This window comes from Lipotes vexillifer, unplaced genomic scaffold (genome assembly GCF_000442215.2).
Source record: "Lipotes vexillifer unplaced genomic scaffold, Lipotes_vexillifer_v1.1 scaffold395, whole genome shotgun sequence".
In the NCBI taxonomy this organism is placed as follows: Eukaryota; Metazoa; Chordata; class Mammalia; order Artiodactyla; family Lipotidae; genus Lipotes; species Lipotes vexillifer.
Genome location: NW_006797390.1, coordinates 2,676,029 through 2,686,313, shown reverse-complemented (window position 1 = coordinate 2,686,313; position 10,285 = coordinate 2,676,029). Strand labels below are relative to the sequence as shown.

At 43.3% G+C, this 10,285-nt stretch overlaps 1 protein-coding gene across 3 annotated transcripts in view; it reads left to right on the top strand.

The window, feature by feature from the left end:
- Positions 1–9,511, top strand: part of LOC103082558 (solute carrier family 2, facilitated glucose transporter member 3) — a 9,840-nt gene extending 329 nt beyond the window's left edge. The window contains exons 2-10 of one of the 3 annotated variants that reach the window (XM_007469370.1): positions 1,374–1,466; positions 2,010–2,170; positions 3,017–3,257; positions 3,712–3,874; positions 4,162–4,349; positions 7,156–7,260; positions 7,626–7,727; positions 8,325–8,528; positions 9,072–9,511. In XM_007469370.1, coding sequence (XP_007469432.1) covers positions 1,374–1,466; positions 2,010–2,170; positions 3,017–3,257; positions 3,712–3,874; positions 4,162–4,349; positions 7,156–7,260; positions 7,626–7,727; positions 8,325–8,528; positions 9,072–9,284 — 1,470 coding nt within the window. In that variant the 3' untranslated portion in view covers positions 9,285–9,511. Of the gene's footprint in view, positions 1–1,373; positions 1,467–2,009; positions 2,171–3,016; positions 3,258–3,711; positions 3,875–4,161; positions 4,350–7,155; positions 7,261–7,625; positions 7,728–8,324; positions 8,529–9,071 lie in introns of those variants that run through there. The other 2 variants (XM_007469371.1, XM_007469372.1) reach the window with 2 other exon arrangements.
- Positions 9,512–10,285: the final 774 nt, after the last annotated feature.

The window sequence follows — 10,285 nt, the reverse complement described above, 5'->3', positions numbered from 1 at the left end:
AAAGTCACCTGGAGAAGTTGTGTTTGTTTCTCGTGTTTTTTTTTCTTTAATACAATTACAGGCTACTGAGAATGTGAGGATGAAACCGGTTGAGTGTTCAGGGGATCAGGGGCTGCTTGGTTGTGTTGATTACGAGTGTGGGTCTGAGAACCAGCAAGAGGATTTCTCTGGACGCCTTAGACCTTGAAAGGACCTGGGATTTGTTTTGGGGCCTGGGTCGGTGTCCAGCCGTCTGTTCTATGACCTATGGGATTCCCTGGATACTAAGGAGAGAGAATTCCAGTTGTCCTTCCTGTTGTGGTTGATTGTGAGTGCACAATATTTTAATGTATTATTGTGTTACGGATGCAGTATTTGTAGGGAGAAAGGTATTTTCATTCACTAAGGTAACTTACTTGAGAATAAAAGAAGAGAAGGGATGAAAAAGTGGGAAGCCCTCAAGAATAGTAAATGATGAGAGAAAAAGAAGAGGTTTTTACTAAAAGGAGAGGATTGAACAGAAAGCGGTGCCCTGGCGGGGCTTCAGGGGTACTAGATGCCTGGGAGGCAAGGTCAATTTGGGGAACTGAAACTCCTGGCCTGCCACTGTCTGACCTGAGAGGGAAGGAGTTTAAGATGAGGAAGGGTTGGGGTTCTCAGGTGTAAAAATTGAGCTACCTTGAGGTGGAAAGTAAGATCACGCCCACTGGAATTATTCCCAGCCAAGGTGAGTGATGACTGGGTTGATTACTGCACAGCCCCTCACAAAATGTCTCCATCTGGGGTTGGGAGTGAGCTTGTGCTCGCCCCCTGGTGGGTGGGTGGGGGATAGCAGTACATTATTAAGTGAACGGGAAGAATTTCAGATGGGACCAAGGATACAGTAGGTTGATCCTGTAGATTACGTGATGCAGTTAAGAGCAGCCTGGTGATGACGACACACCACCAGTACTCGGGCTTCTGTGGAATCTGGGGTACGGGTGAGCGTACGCTGGATCTAGCTGTTTCCAGAGTCAATTGTTCTTAGCAATCCTAAGGCGTTTTACTGTGCCCTCACAATTTTTTTCTATTCCTGAGCACAGTTCTATGCTTGCTCTTACCTGGGGCTGTTTTTTGAATGCTTCCAAACCGACTAACCCAGTTCTCTTAACTTCTCCCTTTTCCCAAATTCTTTTGCCACTTTCCCCAAGTTTACACTGCATGCTCACCTAGGTATTTCCAGATAAGCTCTTCAGTTCTTTCCTGTTCCGCATTCATTACCTAAATCGTTAAGTTTTTGTTGTTTTCATACCGCTCACAGGCTGAGTTCTTCTGATATATACATCTTCTTAATAAGAGGCAATCATCCATCAAGAGTTTTGACTGTTTCTTCTCTCCTCCCTCCCCCCCCCCAGGTCACCGCCCCTCTGATCTTTGCCGTCACGATTGCTACAATAGGCTCTTTCCAGTTTGGCTACAACACTGGAGTCATCAATGCTCCTGAGGTGGTGAGTGCCAGGCAGCTAGAGTTTCGAATAGGATAATTATTCCTTTAGGTAGTGTTTCCAGAATTAACAAGCTTAGACAGACTCGGTAGGTAGCTTGGCTAAGACCTAGAGGGGGAATGATATTGGTGGGGGTCTAACTGAATCATTGATCAAGGCAAAAGGCTCAGGGGCTCCCTGTACCCTGGACTGTACCCATTCTTCCTCTCACCCTACGGTGACACACTTCCTTTATTATCTCTTAGGGGTTAGTTACAAAGTCTCAGGGCGGGAGGGTGGCTGGGATAGTCACTGAACAAGAGTACATCAGTACTACCATCTACTGGAATTTTCAGGACAAATAAAAAATTATTCTTTTCAGAGCTGGTAACATTAACTCCATTGTGTTACCTGTCTCATCCATTGCCATCTATTTATTCCCTTGATCCGCTACCTAGAAAGTAACTGTAATGCTGTTCTCTTAGGGAGGGGAAGATCCCCAATGTTTGTTTCTTTTCTCATCCAGTTGTAACGGTCTCTTCTCCCACCAACCATTTTAATTTGCAGATCATAAAGGACTATCTCAATTACACTTTGCAAGAGAGGTTTAAAAACCCTCCCTCTGAGGTGGTACTCACGTCCCTGTGGTCCTTGTCTGTGGCCATCTTCTCCGTTGGTGGTATGGTTGGCTCCTTTTCTGTTGGACTCTTTGTCAACCGGTTTGGCAGGTATTAATACTTTTTTGTTTTTTGGCTGAGTTGGGTCTTGGTTGCTGCGCGCAGGCTTTCCCTAGTTGTGGTGAGCGGGGCCTACTCTTCGTTGCTGTGCGTGCGCTTCTCACTGCAGTGGCTTCTCTTGTTGCGGAGCTCAGGCTCTAGGTGCGCGGGCTTCAGTGGCTGTGGCGTGCGGGCTTCAGTAGTTGTGGTGCACGGGCTTAGCTGCTCCGCGGCATGTGGCATCCTCCCAGACCAGGGCTCAAACCTGTGTCCCCTGCATTGGCAGGCGGATTCTTAACCACAGCGCCACCAGGGAAGTCCTGGTTTGGCAGGTCTTGATCAGAAGCTGGGCAAGGAAGGGGTCTATACTGGTTGCATTGAGGACAAGTATTGAGGCTTAGAGCAGGGAGGTGAAGATGCATTTGAATGAGAGAACCTCAAATTCCCATCAAGGGGAAACTAGTCCTACAGATTGCTGGGCTCCAACCCAGATTCAGGCCTAATGATTACTCTGGGGTAGGGTGGGATAATTTTAATTTCTAGCAAATTTCTAGCTGATGCTGTTAGTTTGTGGACCACTTTGAGAACAACTGGCCTTCAAGTGCTTGCTAAAATCCTAGCCTACAGCTAGGACGTAGAGGGGAGAATCTTAAACAAGTTCTCTAGGTGAGTTTTATGCATACTGAGGTGTAAGAACCATTGATCTTGATTATCCCAACCAGATGTGTTCTGATACTAGAAAGTGGAAAAATTGGAACCAAAAGATATGTGAGTCTGGAGAAGAGTAGAATGATTAGGAAGGAAGGGGCAGATCAGGTCCATTTTGCTCACTTCACTTGTTTTTGTTTAATCTCTCAGGCGCAATTCAATGCTTATTGTCAACCTGTTGGCCATCGCTGGAGGCTGCCTTATGGGGTTCTGCAAAATAGCGGAGTCATTTGAAATGCTGATCCTGGGCCGACTGGTTATTGGTCTCTTCTGTGGACTCTGCACAGGATTCGTGCCCATGTACATTGGAGAGATAGCTCCCACTGCCCTGCGGGGGGCCTTTGGCACTCTCAACCAGCTGGGCATCGTTATTGGGATTCTGGTGGCCCAGGTACTCCAGAACTTATTGAGTGTTAGTTTCACAACTCATTAAATGAATTTACATAGAGAAGACAGTCAAGAGAATGTCTGGCACAGAGAACTGTATTCAATATCCTATGATAAACCATAATGGAAAAGAATATATATTTCTTTAAATATATATATATATATGCATAACCGAATCACTGTGCTGCACAGCAGTAATTAACACAACATTGTAAATCAACTATACCTCAATTTAAAAAGAGAACATCTGGCACATATTCAACTATATATGTTTCAGGCATTAATTAATATTACTACAGTTCACAGACAGCTAAGGAAGCAGGCAGGGTAGAAAAAGTAGAAGAGACTATCTTTTCCTGTGATAAAAGAACAGATGTGATCTTCTGAACATTTTTTTAAAATCAACTTGTAGCCTGTACAGTATGGAATTTATAGTATTGTCTTTGTCTGGTTTCTAGATCTTTGGTCTAAAAATCATCTTGGGGACCAAAGAGCTCTGGCCGCTGCTCTTGGGCTTCACCATCATCCCAGCCATCCTCCAATGTGCTGCCCTTCCATTTTGCCCCGAAAGTCCTAGATTCTTGCTCATTAACAGAAAGGAAGAGGAGAGCGCTAAGGAGCGTGAGTACCCTTCACGCCTTCACCGTCGGAATCTTAGGCTTGTGGTTTGTTTTAGGATGAGGACATTGGATCTGGTTTTCGTCATCTCCTTTCCCTGTCTGATTATGCTTAAGTCAGAAACTTGCAGCCCCTGGAGGATGGGGTGAGAAGGCGAGTTAAAGCCAGATGCTGATTGAGCCGCCAGATGCAGGGCTCATCTGGGCGGCTTCTTCCCATCCATCTCATGGGGAAAAGGAATTCGGGACAGCACCTTATCATTAACCTTTCCTCTTCATGCTTTTCACCAGTTCTCCAGCGATTGTGGGGCACCCAGGATGTGGCTCAGGACATCCAGGAGATGAAAGATGAGAGTATAAGGATGGCACAGGAAAAAAAAGTCACTGTGCTGGAGATCTTCCGAGCCCCCAGCTACCGACAGCCCATCATCATCTCCATCATGCTCCAGCTCTCTCAGCAGCTCTCGGGGATCAACGCTGTAAGTGCCCACTTGTCTGTCAAACGTGTCCTACAATATTCCACTTAAAACACCTGACCAGAGGTGAATAGCATTGGTTGCTCACCTTCTTTTATATCCAGGGGCCCCTCACAACGCTTGCCACAGGGCAGCCTCTCAAAAAATGCTCTTTACCCAGGTTTCCATTTCGTTTTTTTTAATTTTTTAATTTTTATTTGTTTATTTAAAAATTTTTTTGGTTGGATCTTAGTTCCCCAACCAGGGATCAAACCCATGCCCCTTGTAGTGGAGGCACGGAGTCCTAACCATTGGACTGCCAGGGAATTCCTATTTCTTAAAATTATCTATAGTACATGTTTTCCATGTGGGAAAGATGAGAGAATCAATTAAAAGGTTGTCACCCTTAGCCTTGGAACTTATAGTTAACATTTGTCCTCTTCCAGATGTTTTTTTTAATATATAGAGTATCACAATTTGTCAATTTTTATTAATCCTCTTTTCTTTGACCACTCATTTTAAAAATTTTCAGTCCTCTTTAACTCTGATCTGTCTTATTACGTGATGTTATCAGTGATAACGTAAGCCATATAATCAAAGCAGATGTGAGAGTTGATATACCTTGGGTTTTTTCCCAGGACTGTACAATTTAAAATCAGTGTAAAGCCCTGGGGAGCAATTAGGAGGTGTGTGGGCACACAGGCAACTTCAGAGTGAGCTGGGCTTATCATTCTCTATATTTTTTACAACTTAGAATAGTGACTATGATAGTTAAGTGTGAGGCAAAATGGAAGCTAGCAGTGGGCAGGTAGCCATTGTATTCTATGCAAAAAACAGCTTCTGCTCTTCAGTCTTGGTTGTGGGCAGAGAGGATATTCCTACACCTATCCTTGTGCAGATAAAATATTTGGATATGAAGAACACCCACTCCTGTCCCCCTTCTAAGTACTGATTCATGCCCTGAGGGTTTCCCATCATAATGTGATCAGTGTGATCAAATCATTTTGTGACAAAGCGTTTTACAAAACACGTGATAACTCAAAATACAAAGTTTGTCCTTAGCCTTTTCTCCCTAACGCACCACGAGGATACTTGTGTTTGAAATAGCAGTGCATCTCCTGAGGACTTAGAGGCTGTCATGTCAGACCTTGGGAGGAAAGATAGTTTGAAAAAGCCTCTCAGGTGGTTTTGATGGATCTCAATCTCAAATTTCCACATTTGAAAAACCACTGTAATCAAATATACTCTCAAGACTTTCCAGAACAGCGAGGCTGGGACTTGAGTGGGGTGTCCAGATACAAGACGTGTCCTGAGAAGGACCGCCTTCTTCAATTCTATACCCCAGGCGCCTGCTTGCCTCCCCCGAGTCGAAGCCCTGCAAAACAGGATCAGAAAAAGACCACCCTGGGAAAGTTACAAATGATAGATGAGTGCTCTGCTGGCAGGACCTACCCAGCCCCCAGCCCCTACCCCCGCCATTTCAGGAAATGGTGTGTGAAAGTCAGTTTTCCAACCTACCTTTGAACAAAGGATGTTTTCTAATTTCCCTTAAAGGCAGAGGGGGTAAGAGGCTGGATAGTGTTTACCCAGCAGAGAAAACTGCCTTTAGGTAAGATGATGTGGCCTAGCTCCATGGCATCAGGCAGCAAGATTTTACTGTAAGAAGTTTGCTTGAGATGAGTATATACGTGTTAGGTTTTTGACATGTGAGCTTTTATATAAGGAAGAGAATTGGCATAGCTATTCATCTCTAGTTTTAACTGTTCAAACGTCTTTCCTCACAAGCTTTATATTATTAAATATTCTTCGATTTTTTTTTTTTTTTTTTTTTTAATTCCATGCTTCTCTCCTAGAGCAGCAGTTTTCAATGAGGATGACAGTCCATATCTCAGTTTCCAAGAGCTCAGCCTGAATCTTATTTTGGAAAATATACATAGTTTCTATCTTAGGTTGTAGGGATTTGAAGACTTGTTTCTGGAGACGGTCACTCCCATTGTCAAAGCATATGTTCATCAAAAAGTCTGATGAATACTTGCTGCTACGAGGGCAGGTACTCTGGGTGAAATCATAAACCCCTAAACCAAACCTGAGGGAGTGAGCCATCTAGATCCTGTTCCCTTGTTATCTTGAGGTCTGAGACCAGTGTTTTGACATCTCTTTAGCTGTGGTAGTTGCAGCAGCCCTACGTATTAGCACAGTGTTGAGCAAATAATAAAAATAGTATACATTAAATTGTAGTTCATTTAATAGTGTCTATTCAATTAAAATAATAGCTGGTGTTAGTTTGTAAAACACTTGCAAAGACCTAGTCCCTGGAATTCCAGCCCAGGTTCTGCTTCTAAATCACGATCAGGCCGAGGTTACTCTTCAGTTTTTTTTTTTTTTTTTTTTTTTTTTTGGTTTTTTTTTTGTTTCAGTTTCTTCTCTATCAAGTGGAGACATCAGTGCCCGTCATTGTTGGTCAGGGTGGGAGTTGGAGTAAAGTCTATTGGAAAAGTGTAATTGAAAAACTCAAAGGGACTTAAGCCTTTATATGTAAGTTACTAAAGTAAACTTAGGGAAGAGGCTAAATGGAGCAGTAAGAAGAAGCATAGTTAGAAGGAAAAAAAAAGTGGAAATAAGTAGCTAGAATTGAAGACAACTGAAGAAGAGAATAGAGATAAGTTAACAGAAGATCATTCTGTTTGCGGAAAAGATGCCGTGATTGAACAAAAATCCCTGGGCAGTACTCCTTAACTTCTGGGACCTTTTTGAGTTGATTTTTTGGAGGGTTCCATGTAACTGCTATGCACAATTGTATTTCACAGTTGCATTTTTTGTTCCCTGTTAGGTGTTCTATTACTCGACAGGAATCTTCAAAGATGCAGGTGTCAAGGAGCCGATCTATGCCACTATTGGTGCAGGCGTGGTTAATACCATCTTCACCGTGGTTTCTGTAAGTCGGATGTTTTGATCGTTGTTGAGGTGGGAGAAGAATTCTTGCTACACACGTTCAAGGATGGGCTGCATGTCCTTCCACACCCCCCTTCCGTCATTTAGTTAAACCTTTTTTCGTTTAATTCCTTTTGGGGGAAAAGGGCTATTGAATGATGGGTAAAACAGTCTTCACTCTTCAAACAAATAGGGAATGGATGGGCAAGAGGAAGTATAGAGGGGATTATGTAGGATGCTTTTAACTTGAAGCTGGAAGAGAGCAAGTGTAACTATAACAGGTATCCTGCTGTTGGTCAGGCAGATTCCAGAGCTCATATAGTTGTTTTCATGAAAGGGAATGCAGATATTTCTTTTTTATTCTTTTAGGTGTTCCTGGTAGAAAAGGCAGGGAGGAGGACGCTACACCTGATAGGCCTTGGAGGGATGGCTTTTTGTTCCGTCCTCATGACGATTTCTTTGTTACTAAAGGTGAGTCCTCTTTGCGAAGGAAGGGGGTGGGAAGGGGGTGGTGCGGAAGGGTGAGGGGGTGGGTAGTTGAGGTTTGGAGATCATACAAATGACATTTGGGAGAGGCAACATGCCCAGAGTATTAAGACAAGTGGATTATCAGAGATAGATAACTAAATTGCTATAATCCCTATATCTATATAACATATAGTTTATAAAATACATTATCTCAATTAATTCTTAAAGAAATCTTGAGGTCATTATTCCCCTTTTACAGCTGATAAGATGGTCTCAGTGCAGAATGACATTTGTGATCACACTGCTAGGTTTCAAAGACCCGAGGCTTCCAGGACTTCCCTGGCGGTCCAGTGGTTAAGACTCTGCACTCTCGGTGCAGGGGGCACGGGTTCGATCCCTGGTGGGGGAACTAAGATACCGCATGCCATATGGTGAGGCCAAAACAAAAAAAGAAGAAAGAAACAAGGACCTAAGCCTTCTAGGTCCAGTAACTCCTTTATACCACTTTTCATTATTAGTCAGTGCTCATCTCTGGGAAGCTGGATGCTGCCTGGGGCATGCTGTCTCTAGTACTAACTTTCCTTTGTTCCTTTCTCGTAGGATAATTATGGTTGGATGAGCTTTATCTGTATTGGGGCCATCTTGCTCTTCGTGGCCTTCTTTGAAATTGGCCCAGGCCCCATTCCCTGGTTTATTGTGGCTGAACTCTTTGGCCAGGGACCCCGCCCGGCTGCCATGGCAGTGGCTGGTTGTTCCAACTGGACCTCCAACTTTTTGGTTGGACTGCTCTTCCCCTCAGCTGCAGTAAGTAACTTAAAACTCACCCAGCCCATCTTGAAACCAGCTAATACATAGTTCTGCCTAGAAACAGAATGGTAATAATAAGCCTTAGGATTCCAAACCAATATTTAAAATCCATCATTTGGCTTAGCATTAATGGCTTTATGATGTTAATGATGAGGTAAGTCCTATTATAAAATGGCCTAGAGCTGATTTGTTAAGTAAGGGAACCAGCAGTGGACATCTAGAATGCATTCCCAGTTTCCATGAGTCTTTCAGAAACCCAGATCTTAAAACTCATAATCAAAAGGCCTAAAATACTCAGTAGGTATTTGGAAACAGCTAACTTCAATGACTAGGAAAAGGAATGACAAAAAATTGCAGAGAAATAATAGTAAGGTACCAATGAAATCATAAACAAGTCTCTGAAGAAACCTTACTGTCTTCATGAAGTCTAGAAGGGTTATGGCTTCAGGCCTATTGGAAATAACGATTGTGAGGGAAACTGGGGTTTATCAGTGACCAGATTTTGACAGCGACTCTCCTTTTTTTGTGTCCTTTCCCTAGTTCTATTTAGGAGCCTACGTTTTCATTGTCTTCACGGGTTTCCTTGTTATCTTCTGGATCTTCACCTTCTTTAAAGTCCCTGAGACTCGTGGCAGGACTTTTGAGGAAATTACACGAGCCTTTGAAGGGCAGGTGCCGGCGGGTAACCGAGGTGAGAAAGGTCCCATCATGGAGATGAACAGCATCCAGCCCACGAAGGACACCAACGTCTAAGCAGTGCCTCCTTCCCACCTCCCTCCTGTCATGAAAAAGCAACCTCTCCCTAAGCAAGGGAGAGACCTCATCAGGTTGTAACCCAGGACTGTTTCTGAATGCTGCTACTCAATTCTTTTCTCATCCCACACACTCTTGGGCGTTCAGAGGATCCCAATGCTGGGGTTAGTTGTTATCTTCAAAGGCTTTTAAAAATTTCATTTCTTGGACATTCTCTTCTGTTCAGGAGAGACCAAGGGAACCTGCCTTCATTTCAGGAGGGATTGGCTGCTTGGCATATGATAACTTTGCCAGCTCCTGCTCCTTTAGGCTCTACTATTGCCTCTCGAGGGCATTTAGGGGCATGGGCATGAGGCTGCAGTTCCTCCGACCTCGACTTACCAGGAAGCAGATACACGTAAGAGTGTGGAGGGCAGAGCGGGATTCCATAAGACCGTCTTCCTCACTTCCATACGGCTCTGCAGAGCAAACTAACTTGAGTTTTATTTATTTTATCTTCTGGTTTTATTGCATAAATATTTATTTTTGTAAGTATAAAGTAATTTTACCAAATAATGAAAGCATAAGGAAATTGAGGTTAGAGGGAGGTGCTTAAAGAGGTTATAGTGTGGAAGATTTAATACTGAAGAGGTTAGGGTGCAATAAGAAGGGACAAATTCAGGGAGAAATGTGATGCATTGTTGGAGGGTGTATGACGTGGTGTGTGAGGTTTGCACGTTGCCTCTGAACAATTTCTGTCCTTCAGGTGAAAACTCAAATTTCTCAGAAAAGTCATGTGCCTGTATAAAGAAGCTATTAGTTTCCTTTGGAACTTTTTCTTTTAAGATTATATGTAGTATTACTTGAAATCTAGGATTATCACTAAGATGGGCATTGTAGTTAATGGTAGTTGATGGGTTCTAATTTTGGATGGAGTCCAGAGAAGGGATGGTTATTTCTAGAAATCCTCTCTCCCCTCACTGGACCAAACGGCTTCTTTGTAGTGAACTCACTTTTTTTTT